Raw genomic sequence first — 13810 nt, forward strand, 5'->3', positions numbered from 1 at the left:
GAGCAAGTCATTGCTTTTGGTGGAATTCATGAGGGGAGCAATCTCCCTGCCACCTCCCAGATGAGTACTAATACACTTGAGACCAGAGTGAGTCAGAATGCATTTGTTTCTTCATCTCTGTTTTCTGTCTGAGGCCATCAACACTCTCTCTGGCACTCTAATCACCCCCTGGACATCCCCTTTTGGTGTGAAGCTAATTCAAAGTTTTTATTCAAAACCCTTCTTAAAAATCCTCTTTGCAGCAGTGCAAATACTTAGTAAGGGCTGAATTGCCTGTTCTGCTCAATTGAGTGCCCTAGAAAGAAAAAAAAAACCAAACCAAAACTGTTTTATGTATCTCAGCAATATTCATTCACCCTTTGTCTTTTACAATGACAAAATGGAGTCAATCACCATTTCATCACATTTGTTACAAGCCCTAAGCTTTCACTATTTGATTCCAGGGGCTGGGATGAACTTTCCCATTGCCACCCTTATTATATAACTTGGCTTTTGGGAATGGTTTATTTCCTCATCTCTTTCTGAAGAACTGGAGATTTCCAGAGCTAGAAACAGGATGTAGCACCATTTGTGCTGGTGCTCTTTATAGCAACTTTCAAGTGCCAGATTGATGTGTTTTTCACATTGACTTGGAGTCAAACAGATTTAAGGCTATTTTCCAGGTCAGATTGGCAGGAACTGCTGAATCCTTTGCCTGACTATACCCAGAGGGATGGGCTGCATCTTGGGATCATCTAGGCATTTTCCAAAGGAATGCATTGTTCTTTAAAGTACCAGTGTCATCAGCAATGTCCATCTTCTCCTTTACTGTCATGTTCTGGAATGTTATATTTGTTTCTTCTTTTTTACCACTGGGCCTCAGGATGATTGTAGGCAAGTGTTTCACAGTGCTGTGTGTGCACTGAATGTTTTGCCATGTCCAGCTGTGGCATGCATTGAGCAAGTGCCCTGCCAGCTGAACCAGGTGGCCACTTTTAGAGCAGTGTGCCACTCTTTGGCCACAGAACCCTTGGTGGCTGCTAGGGGTATGTTTTAGTGTCAGTGCAGCCCATGGTCCCATGGGATCCTAGCCTCTGGCACAGCTCCTGGCTGCCACGGTGGAAACAAAAGTTTGTGAAGGTTTGCTGCCAAGGTGCCAAACTGCACCTTGTTTTCAAGTATTGGCCCGAAATGTGCCAGGAAGGGTTGGTGGAGGAGTGAGGTACAAAATACCCAGCTGTGGTTCCAAATTGCTCCCTTTTAATGAGGGCAATAGCTCAGTGTAAAAGATATGTAGGAAAGAAAACAGTCATCACTGCATGCCATGTGTCCAATTCAAAGCCCACTGTAGGCAGCAGATGGATATGTTTTGGTTTTTTACTGAGTTGGCCCTGGGGGAAAAAATAGCAACCTCCTGATGGGCAGGAGTTATTCTGCATCCCCAGAAGATATTCCGGATTTTGGCAATAGGTAAAGAATTTGTGACTTCATACATTCTGTGTTCATACTTTCACCCTTCTATAAAATCAGATAATAAGGAATTTGCAAAGCTACTAATGGGTGCAATGCAGGTGAAGTACTTTAACAATCTCTTGGCAAGAGGATCTCTTAAAAAGAAGGATTTTATATTTTTCCAAGAGTATATAAGAGAAAGTGGCTCCTAGGGAGACAAGAACTTCTTGAAGACCCTTAATTAATACTATTTTGGCATTCACAGCACTTCCCCTTCCTTTTCAAAATTTGATGCCAAGAATTTCTCATTCCAATAGCATCCAATAAATCCTAGAACTAAATTCCAGTGACCATTGGAGGTCTCTGGTTGCTTGATGGCTAAAGCAGCTAAAAGCTTTTTTTCATTTTTGAAATACCTTTTCTTTTTAAAATCTGTGGCTTTAACCCCTGAAACAAAGTGGCTGATTCTCCTCTCAGCCACATCATCTTGCACAGCACAGAATTATGCTACACAGGATGTTTTAGCCCCAGGGCATGTGTGAAGTCTCAGGTGACATTAGATTCCACTCTGGGCCTCTTAAATCGATCCTGCTGCTGTGTACCAGCTTCAGCAAGAGGAGTCAGTGGAGTTCAGCATGTTGTGTTTGACTACAGTGCAAGTGGGTGAAGCAGATTAGTAGGCTGAATTCTTCTGTACACCATCTGTGGAGGGATGGAATTCAGGGATAGCTGGGGGCTCACCCAGGTATTTGTGCCTAGAGCTTTAATATTATTTTTTGGTATGCAGCTGTCACCCAGAAAACACTCACTGTGCAGGCACCCTGAATGTTTGAGATCTCTGAAATTAATTTAATCTCAATTTCAGATTAATTTCACAAACTCTAAATCAATTTCAGTGCATGTCTTCAAAATATATATAACATGTATAAACACATGAAAACACATATAAAGACCCCATTGAAATATTTGAATTCAGTAGAATTAAAGCACAGTCACAGATTGGACCTCTTCTTATGTCACCTTCCCATAAGCCAGCAGTAATTCTCTGATGGCAGGAGAATTACATGAGCATAGCATTGCAGACCTAAGGTGGAAACACCATGTGAAATGTGTCCCATCATGTGAGGATGGAAAGGACACTGAACAGTTGGTCCTATTTCTACAGTGATTAATTATGATGTTAATTTTTAAAAGAGTTTGAATTTTCTTTTTGAACTCCACTAAGGTTTCTTTTGGTCCTTAAGTGGTTAAAGTGAATTAATCCTTCTTATCTCCATTAGGGAGAATACCTATTTAGGTGTTGATGGGTTTCCTGCTGTTCTAAAACTACTGAATGGCAAATTAGGAGCTACTGATTTTGATTTGCAGATTGAGAGAGTGAAGATCCTATTGAGGTGAAGTACAAAACCTAGGTATTTACTGTTTATCAGGAAATATTTAAATCACAGCAGGTTCCCCCTTAGAAAATCCAAACCAGATGTAGCTCTCAATGCTTCTTGTTATTATTTGAACATGGGACTCTGTGTTGACTGTCTGATTAACCAGATTGGAAATTGGAAGTTACTTTGCATTTTTCTTGGTGTTCTTTCCTTTCCCTGACTTCAGTATTCTTTGCCTAAGTAGTTTGGGACACAAAAGGATTCTGTTTTGTGAGTTGTTCTTTCAGCTTTTTGCCTGCATAATCTAACTGTACTATGAATGCATTATGGCCAAGCACAAGAAAGCAATCATTGCTTAAGGAAAGGTTGCACTAAGAGAACCATGGCAAGCTCAAAATCTCCTCAACAGTGGGGTGACCAGCTCCATTGCACTGCCATTGTGAAGCCTGTATATTGCTTCCCTCAAATGTGTAGCCATGTTCCTAAGAAAAAAACAATTACTTTGTTTTTCCTGCTATTTTTATCTATCCCCCATTCAAATCTCCCCCAGAACAATCCTTAATACAATACTGTGTTGCATGTGACTTGTTTTCTTTTGCAGGCTCTGAGCAGCAGTCTCTACAAGAGTGCATCACCTTATGGCTCGCTTAACAACATTGTGGATGGGTTAAGCTCCCTCACCGAGCATTTCTCTGACCTGTCCCTTTCTTCAGAAGCCAGAAAACCCAGCAAGAGGCCACCTCCTAACTACCTGTGCCACCTCTGCTTTAACAAGGGACACTACATCAAAGACTGCCCCCAGGTAGGTAATATATAATATTCTGAAAAAATATGCATCAAGATTTTCTTTAGTCCTTGATTTAGCAACGCAGAATTTGACTGAAATACTTTAGAGTGAGTAACACTGAAGAAGTATCTTGACAAAGTGCCAAGCTAGCCATGTGTTCCTTTAATCTATTCTTTATCACAATGCTGATGGACAAAGTACACTATTTGCCTTGTAAGTATTACAGAACACATTAATCTAGGCACGCAGCTAAGTAGATTCTGGTAACTTTAAAAATGGCTACTCTGTAATTTTCTATCGGGCTGAACTCTGTGCTATCAGTTTGGCAATGGCACTTAATACAACAAGTTACATATGCTAAAGGAGAAGAAATTGTTACATTCAGAGAGAACTTTGAGTCAGTGTTGCAGTAACACAGGCTCCAGGTGCAAAGTCTTTTTTGTCCTATGGAAGAGGTTTGCTGTACTTCGCAAAATGTGATGGTCTTTGACTCCTAGAACTTCTCTGTAGTGGCAAAGCTGGCAATATTTATTTCCTTCAAAAAGAGGTATAAACCAGTGTGCACTAAAAGCACTTGCCAATCTACATTTTTTCTTTCCCTGAGGCTCCCAAGCACAGTGAACCAGGTTTCTTAATTTTCTGGTTTCAGCTGGATGCAGTTGTGTTGCTGGCTTAAACTTTCACAATTTCAACAACATCCTATGTCTGTGTAAAATCCCAAGGAAATTAAAATGCTGCCAATACACTAAAAACACAGATGTGGACATTACCAGCATCCACTTCATTATGACTTTAACCTCCTAGCCTCTTATTGTGTGACTTTCAGCAGAATTGATCTGCATAAAAAATAACTACAATTAATTTGTTGTTGAGGATGTCAGACATTTATAAACCAAATACAGGCAGAAAAACATCTGCCAGCAGAGGAAGGAGAGCATGAAATCAAGGCTAACATCAGATGAGCTTTGAGCGTATTCCTCTTGTTGTTATGCATAGACTAACTTTATCACTTTCTCTGTATATCTTTCATTAATTCTAATGAAAGCTATGGAATTAAAGTATGTTTGCAGTCTTGGGTGTGGCACTTGAAAATACTTCTACTCCTTATTTTGATCTAGGTTGAGTAAGAATTTTCTTTATGAAAAAACTATGACATTTTCTTTGCTTCTAGGAGATCAAAAATACTCTGGTTTCTTTAGTGTTTAATCCAGTTAATTTAGCATGTTAGAGAAGAATGTAAGGATAGAACCATGCAATAGCATACATTACTTAACAAGAGGATTGAAACTCCAACTCCTATATATGTGGCAGAGTGAGAAACTCTGGACTGGGGGTGGATGGTTGTGCTTTGCCATGCTGTCTGAGAAACCAAATAATGCTACAGGTCTCTTGACAATCAGCTCACACAGACCAAGTGAATGTGTCAGTGTTGGAGCAGTAATGCATTATTTATTTCATAGGTATTTTTATAGTTTGAGGCACTAGGGATTAAACATGTTAGTGAAAATTGAGGACATGCACACAGAAATCCAGGAGATACAAACAATTTAGGATTGTGTAGGAACACTAATTCTCTTAAATTGCACATGCTGTATATATTTTTTTTTCAGACTTAATTTGCAAAGTCTTCAATTTCTCTGTGAGCCAGGAAGTGGAAAGACTTCCTACTGGCATACTCTGTGACTATCCTGTGAGTTTGGGAGGAATGAGTAAAGGAACCCAGGACAGGGAAACATCTGCTCACTCACCACATGCAGTCTATGGTTCCAGGCAGCCATATCATATAGCCCCTTTTGAAAACAGATCAGGTTTTACTTGGGAAGCATTTCAGTATTTTGCCTTTGCTACTGCTGCTGTGGGAAGCTGCTCCAGAACCTCAATCCTCTCCTAACTAGAAATCTTCCAGTTTCTAGGGTGAGTGTAACTCATGGCCACTTTATAGTCATTTGTTCTCCTGCCAACATTGTCCTCCACTGAAATAGCTCTTATCCCTCCCTGGTGTTTATCTCAGGATGTATTAATAGACTGCAATCATATCCTCTCTCAGCATTCAATCACATCCTCTCTCAGCTTTCATTCTGTAGGACTAACTAACCAAGTCTGGTTTTCTCAGTTTCTTCACACAAAGCATGTATACTTTGCCTCTATTCCCCTGTCCTTCTCAAGGCTGTTCTTTTGTGCTTTTCATCTCCTTGCACGTGCCTGGCTACACGTACATGTGGCATCCCAGAGCAGAGCTTGTCAGTGCCTTCTGCTCTGGGTACACGGTGCTGTTTGTGTTAGTTAAGGGACAGGTGATATCAAATTGATTCTCTTTAACTGAAGATTTCTTCTACCACAGGCAAGTGCTTTCTTGAGGAAAAGCAGAGTTAAGCATTCACAGAAACATACACACTTTGTTTATGTTATCTGAGTTTGAGGACAGTTCTAAAGAGGATGACCCTGTGTACACAAGTTATGTTCAAAACATTGAAAACATTGTGCACAAGAAGGGAGCAGCAATGGCAGGATCAGGCTTTTGTCATAAAGTCCCCATTTGTTACCACTGCTTTTGACAAGAATTAATTTCTTAATTTGAACATTATATGCATTGCTTAATATCTTAAGGTTTTGATGCTTAGTTTTGCTAGTGATGTCAAAAATAAGTTGTTTAGCAAACCCTACCACAAAAAGGGCTGTAGTTGTGTGTTTTTAAAGTCCTTAAACCTGCATAGAGAGAAGAGATAAACTAATCTGATCTGGACAAAATGTGTATCAGTAAATCATACAGTATTTTTCTTTTGTTTTTATGAAATTGCCTAATTAGAAACACATTTTGAAATGGGGTGTTCTATGAAGTTTTTTCTGCATAGCAAAGAAATTGTGTAACAGCTTTAGGACTTAATATCCTCCCTTAATTCTACCTGTTATCACCACTGAAAATATATGTTTTTTTTCTGTTGCTGTAAAAGTTGATGAAAATGCATGTATCAATTCAGATTTATATCTTAAGTGATGATCATATTACAGGGGGTTAAATAATTATAAACAAAAAGTGCCAGCTTTAGTTTTTAAGTACCTCTTGTATCTGCAATTTCTCTAATATTGTGTCCACAACTATCTGTTTGAAAATTGAAATGGGATTTAGCAGACTTCTATTATTTTACCATGTAGTTTGTGTCATACATGGTGATAGAACATGTTCTTTTCTGTTTAGGAAACTACCAGAAATAAGAGCAATGTTATGATTGCAATTCATCATTTCCAATTTGCCTGCATTTGCTAAAAGCTGTTTGCTGCAATAATTATGTCCATAAAAAACCCAGCACTAATCTTTAGTATCACCTTTCTAGCATACCTACATTTCTTACAAAACTAATTTGTGAGTTTCAGTGGCTTAGACAGTAACATCTTACTCATACCTCCCTGATGTTCTTGCACATACAGAATTCTCATTGACTTGAATGAAGTGAAAAATGTTTAGAGAATAAAGGTTAAAAGCAGTGTTCTTAATATAGCCCTGCTCTTAAATTATCATTGACAGTGCCATAAAAAATAAACAAGATCTTTAAATAGCAAGGAAGGTAAGGAATGAGAGTACTTCTTCTATCTGGTTTACAAGTGGTTGATTGCATGATATATAAATATATATATATATATATATATATGTCAAAGCTTTGTATAATTATTTGTGTACCTGAAGGTACTGTACCTATGCCTCATGACCATAGGGGCTTTTTTCCCCTACCAGGAAAAAAAAATCCAATGAGTTCTGGACCAGTAATATTAAAGATGTATGATTCTATATGACATTTTTTTATATAGCAGGTATAGAAATTATTAGAAGATCTTTTAAAAAAAGGTTACATTGTCTCTTTAAACCCATTATCACTATATCTTTATTTTTAAATCCTATAAAATATAAACAGTGAGTTGCTTTGTACCAAGTGTGGCCTATACAAAATGAATCTTGGTCCTTTAAATTGTTAAGAATGTTATTGACATGAATTCTCTTCCATGATGTCATCAGCCTAAACTCAGACCTATCATAGAAGTTTAATTTGCAAAAAGTATAGAATAATGGGGTATGGTGTCTATGTCTAGATACAGTCTATGTAGACATTTGTAAATAAAGCACCTAGTTCACATTCTAAGATGTTGCTGAGAGAAGGAACCTTTGCCATTTTTCCAAAATCTACTTAGGAAAGTAAACACACAAAACCTGGACCTCATTTATTGCTTATGCTATTCCAGTTGTTAGTTTAATAAGGAGCAACAGAAGCCCAAGTTCAGAGCTCCAGCAAAGCATCTCTGTATTTAGAATTTTCAAACTGCTCTACCTGGTCTTTCTGCCAAGCACCGGTTCCACTGGTGTCTCTGCCCTAACTGTATTCAAATACTGTGCCAATGCCAAGCTCATTGAAAAAACCTCTCTGACAACTCCTGTGAATTTCTGCACAGGCAAGGAACCCTTACCTCATGGTGATGTGCTGGGGAAAGAAAATGGGCAAATATCACTGTTCTGCAGTCAAATTCCCATGCACTGCCACTATTTATCCCAGTTTCTGAGACAGAGGAATGTTACAGAGCGTGTTTCCCAATTTTACACTGTACTTACAGAGGAAAATGCCATGTGCATGCTCACAGGAGTACAGACATATATGTAGTGGGAAACTCAGTCTCTTTCTGCACTGCATGTTTAAACCTGTGGCTGAAATGCGTGGCATGGTCCATGTTAATGGGGCCAACAGTGGGAGTCTTTGCACTGCCAACAGGGATCTTTGAAGCAGATCCTGTAAAACTCAAGTACCTTGAGAGCACAGCTTCAAGTCAATAGGAGCAGTAGGTAATTGCTGTGGCTGCTTGAGTTTGCATAGATTTGCTTCTGTGGTTTCATGCAGGATGTGGAAGAAATCAGTGTCAAGCTGAGTTTAGTCCTTTTTTCTTAGTGCGTAGCTTGGGCTGCCAGATCACGCTGCCCTGAAGCTGTCCCTCCCTGTGGTCAGATACACTGCAGCTTTGGCAGCTCTTTGGCTGCAAGACTGGAGCAACTCTCATGCCTCAAACATTCATCTGATTTGACTTGTGCCTTATGGTTATGCAAGGATCTCAAAGGTGGAGAACATTTAAGGAATTCACAGCTGTGATTTCTCCAGGTACCAAAGGCTGACTAAGATGGCAGTGAGGATCAAACTAGCATCTCTACAAAGCTGGAAAAAATCTGTCTGGTTTTAGCTCTAAAATCTTAATTTTTTAAAAAAGGCAAAACAAACACAAACTTCTTGGAATTTATCTTCCCTTTAAAATAAAGGTGAGGTTTCAAAGTGCTCTGGAATTAAAGGAGATCACAGACCTTAGAAAATCCTAACATTCACTCTGAAAATGTTTTTGACAGTTGCTACATTTTGCATTTTGTAGTAGGTTATTGGATATTGTGAGGCAGCATGTAAATAAAAGTCTTTTCTCTATTGAACTGAGATATTATTATTACTCAGTTACAGGATGAGAGGTTAATCTCTCCGTTCTTGGAGGAATCTGACACCCTGTATGGGCTCCATTTTTCAGGTTCCACCATAGTTTTTCATCAGAGTATACTTGGTGGCATTTAATCTAGTGCTGTACAGGCCTCTCCTATTTATTTAGGCCTCTCCAATTCTGTTGGCCTAGAGAGTTACTGAAATATCCCTGATACAAACAAAGCAGTATTTGAATCACCAGAATGAGTATTCTTCTTGCAGAGGTAAAGATGAAAATATGGGACACGTAAGAAAAGAAAACAACAATTTTACATCTGGTGAGTTAGTGGTGTTAGTGAGATCAGAACAGAACCTGTCAGCCTGTGTTACAAGGAGGGAAAAGGTGTTAAATCTCTCCTATATGTAATTGCTTTCAAACCCTGTGTGGCACTCCAGAAAAAAAGTCTGTATGTCTAGCACCTTCATTCTCTAGCTTTTAAACACATTTAGTTATGCACATTTCTTCACCTACACATAGTTCTATAAAGAATTGTAGCTTTTAGGTGTTCATTCTGCAAATACTTATTCTCATACTAAAATTCCACATTACAAGATACTGGATGAATGTGAGGCTCTGAGGAGTACTCTTTTTGCACAACATGCTGATTTAATTTATTCCTATTTTTTCATTGAGAAGCTGCATTAAACTATTGTAGATAACTTGGACTTGGCTTAGATTTTTTAATTTTTTTTTTTTTGTCACATGGAGCCACTTTGACAACTCCGTGATATTAAATATACTACAAAATTTATTGCAGGCTGTTATTTTTTGTTCTCATATTCTAGAACTTAGCTGTGCCAAGTTTTCTTAGCATTTCTGAGATTAGCTGAATATATTTTTTCAGATAATTTCTACTTTTATTAAAAAGACTTGCAGAAATCTTGCAACCAAAGTATAGTGGGCTATAAATTGGCCACATCTATCTTACCTCTGAAAATGTAAGCTATTTAAGTGTCTGAAAGATCAAAAAATACCCATTGTGCACTCTTTTGGAAATTCTCAATAAGCTGTGCATGTCATGGATTCAAACCATTTATCAGAGGCAAATAACTCAGACAGCTGTAGATGTGTAGAGGGGATCCAAAGAGCCCTGTGTTGAGAGCATGTTCCCAAAGTTCTTGTTTCAAGGCTGTGTCTAGAGTATGTGGCATTTATGCCCAGTTTTTTGATAAACTGTGTGCTTAAAAAGAAGATACTGAACCCTAACATACCTAAGTAAGAACAGTTGGATAGTGAAAAAGAAAACAGAAAACACCTAGTAAACTGTGTCTGTGCTCCTTTCCTGTCTAGCACACTACTTGACATTACATTCCCAAAAGTCTGGAAGTCCAGCCAAACCCAAGCTCCTCCTTCAGGCCCATGACTAAGCTGTTATTACTGTGCTTCAGTCTTTATATACTAATACAAGTTCAAATGGGTTTTTTCATCCCTGTGGGATGTCTGCAATGCAGACAGAGGTGATAAAGGAAAATACTCCTAGAGAATAATGCTTGCTTGGTCTTTGCAGTGGCCTTGGAGTCCCAGGTCCTGGTGACAGTTACCAATGGGCAGTGTGACAGTTGGATCATCCACCACAGATTGGATTGCATTTCATTGAGGTTTTCCAACTAGCTTTTCTTCACCTTTGAATCTCATTTGCATATTCACTATCTAGATAATTTCAAGCCAACTGGCAACTATCAGGAAAAGAATATCAGGATATCAGGAAAATAATACTGTTTAAATGCAAAATGATAAGGATACCCAGCATTTAAACTGAACAAGGTTTTGGCACTGATAAAGCCAAACCCAACCCAATTTCTGTGCCCAACCTCTGGCTTCAGGTTGGGCACAGAAATTCAGGGTAAAGTGGAGAGGAGAAAAATCAGTTTGAGGTCTCTGAAACTTGACTTGGGTTGAAAGGCTGAACAACCAGGGTTGTTTGTTCCCACAAAAAGTCACATTAAAAACTTGCAAATATGTGGAAAGCCTCACATGAAGGGCACAGTTTTTTTTCCACGGCCACAGCTAACGAGTCCAGTAGTGGCCCTCAGCTAAGCTGCTCTAACTGCAAGGCCTTGAAGTAAACTGCTCTTGATCATTGGAGAACTTTCAGAACAGTGTAGGTGAACATAAACCAAGATTTGCACTGGTGATCCTGCCCAGGGACAAGTGAGGAGAACATCCCAAAGCACCTCCCAGCCTTGTGTTTCTGCTACTGCATATCTGCATGCTAATATTACAATTCACTATCTTAAACATGCATAATTTATATTTAAAATCCATGCACAATAAACTGGGTCCAAATCCTGTGCAAGTCACTGAGAGACTTTTATAAACTCATTTGAAGTAGACTGAACATAGCTATTACACTGGTCTAAATATGAACTCTGTTTACTAACAATTTAATATTTGCTTAGTTTGCAGTAAAAATCCTGATAAACCATAATTAGGTGATTAGCTTTGAAATTAGTACTGACAGCATTCTTTTTGAGGAGGAAAGTAAGGTCTGGTTTCCAGCCCCTCACCAGCTGATTTATAGGTAAGGCAAAGAGAGAGCTACCAGGTCAAACCACACTCGTTTATCAATTCCTCATTTGCACTGATAAGAAGTGAATAATGGAAAATTAAGTGAACCATTTTTTCTCACTTCATAAAAGTATTTTGGTTTAGTGTGAAATATAGGTTTTGGAATTTCCATTCATGCTTGGAAGTGTTTGAGATCTGACTGGACAAAGTTGCAGTAAACCTGACCTGACCTCAGTGTTGCTCCTTCTTTGAGCAGGAGTTGTACTTGGTGACTTCCCAATGTCCCCATCAAATTTAATTATAGGGTAATTTATGAAAATTACCTCTGTTTTCATGCTCTGCAATAAATGATCACTGTTCTTCAAGATCTCTGCCTCCCAGCTCTAATATCTACCATAATCCTTCCTCACAATGCTTTTAAATAAAAGCATAAAAGTAGAAGCAAACAGGCATTTATTACAACATCAAATACATAAAAAGGCCCCCCTAAACTTACCACCTGTCAAAATGTCTCTGCACAAACACTTTCTGTAAAATGGTAGCTTCATTTCATCTATATTTTAAAAATTAATCAAATAACTTTTTTTTTTTCCAAAGGAATTCTCTCCAGGAAAATATGCTTCAACAAGTTGTTCAGCTGAAAAAGCAAAAGTTGAAGCAAACGCCTGAAGTAGAAGCTTTTCACTTTGCAATGGCTTGAATTTGTTTTGCAAGAATTTTTTTTGGCAATGTTTCAAAAGCCCAATTTACTCAAAATGAAAAATTATGTCTCGGTGTTTCTGGTTTGAAATTCCAAAAATTTTCACATCTGCCAAATGTATAAATTTCAACTCCCTTTCCCAGTTTTAACAGAATCTTGTCTCCCTGTTTCTCAAAGATGAAAATGTGTTTTCTGATAAACTACATGCCCAATTAGAGAAGGCCTTCAAGGTCAGAGCAGAGGCTGGGATGGTGTCATGGAAATGGGAAATGCTCTGGCTCTTGAGGAGAAAGTGACTGTCAGGGGTGTCAACTGCTGTGTCTCTCCCTCCCTTTTCCTTGGAAGTTCCTGTCCAGAGGAGGAAGCTGGCACACAGCAAAAGCCATGAACAAGAGCAAATGGCTGAAGGCAGATCAGCAGTTTCTGCTGGCAGCAGCCAAGGGTGCAGCTCAGCCCCTCCTTGCTTTCCTGCTTGTCCCAGGACAGTCAGTAGATTGTGAGGGCACAAATCCAGCCCAGGGGCCTCCTCTCATTGTCCTGCTGTCAGCATGGACCACACAGTCCTGCCTGTCCCTCCCATTGTATCACTTCCCTCAAGAAATCAAGATACTAAATGGAAGTTAATCCCTATTCCATTTCCCTGCTATAGCACAAATACTGGTGGTATTCTACTGTATCTGGCTTTTATCAATACATGTAGAAGGAGCCTTACATATTTGGATATGTCTCCTTTCATAGCTATAAAAAGGTCCACCAGGAGATGTGAACAGAGTTTCTCAGGTAAATATTGTCACCTGTGCCTGGTAGGATTGTAGATATCCTTCAGACTGCCTGAGAGAGGGAGAGATAGAAGCAGGAGAGAAGGCAGCACTGCATGGACCAGGAACACAGGACTCTGCTGTGCTGATACAGGAAATGGCAGCTTCATAGGCATGAGGCTTGGGGTAAACTTAATGTAGACTTCATTCCTTAACATTTTATATTTTATACTATAACCTAGCAGTCATGTTTCTGATAGAACATTGTTATTTAAAGAGGCATTTCTCAGGTTTGTAGAAGCTTTTTTTTAAGACCAAAAAGAAGAGGAAAAAGGTTTTAAGATATTTTTTCCAAATGTCCTTCATTTGGCAGGAAACCTAAAATGTTTGTATAGTAATTGGAGAAAACAATGAATAAGCCTTTATTTCAGAGCCTGGTCAGTGCCAAATTATTAGCTAAAGCAATAAAGCCTATATACAGACATGTAAACTGAAACATTTGGGGATTTTAGCAGCAACAGCAGACATTTTGGAAATGACATAATTTGATAACTAGTTTATCCTTAGATTTCTTGCTGATTTTCCACAAGAAACTTGCTATTCGCTTCTAACTCATTCCCTGTGTAGAAATGTGCATAGGAGTACAGCAGCACCTTCTGAGATCTTCTGTATTATTGAACCCTGTAAATATTTTTTTTTTCATTTTGGAGAGAAATAACACATTTCAACTAGTTTTCAACACCATCTCAAG

The 13810-nt window shown here is 38.7% G+C and overlaps 1 protein-coding gene across 1 annotated transcript in view; it reads left to right on the plus strand.

Moving 5' to 3' along the window:
• The window catches only part of ZCCHC24 (zinc finger CCHC-type containing 24), a 107572-nt gene that overhangs the window by 13176 nt on the left and 80586 nt on the right, over nucleotides 1–13810 (plus strand). Inside the window, exon 2 of the mRNA XM_071438778.1 lies at nucleotides 3412–3612. Coding sequence (XP_071294879.1) covers nucleotides 3412–3612 — 201 coding nt within the window. The remainder of the gene's footprint in view (nucleotides 1–3411; nucleotides 3613–13810) is intronic.

This window comes from Agelaius tricolor, unplaced genomic scaffold (genome assembly GCF_023055355.1).
Source record: "Agelaius tricolor isolate 1412-34295 unplaced genomic scaffold, bAgeTri1.0.p SCAF_13, whole genome shotgun sequence".
Classification (NCBI taxonomy): domain Eukaryota; kingdom Metazoa; phylum Chordata; class Aves; order Passeriformes; family Icteridae; genus Agelaius; species Agelaius tricolor.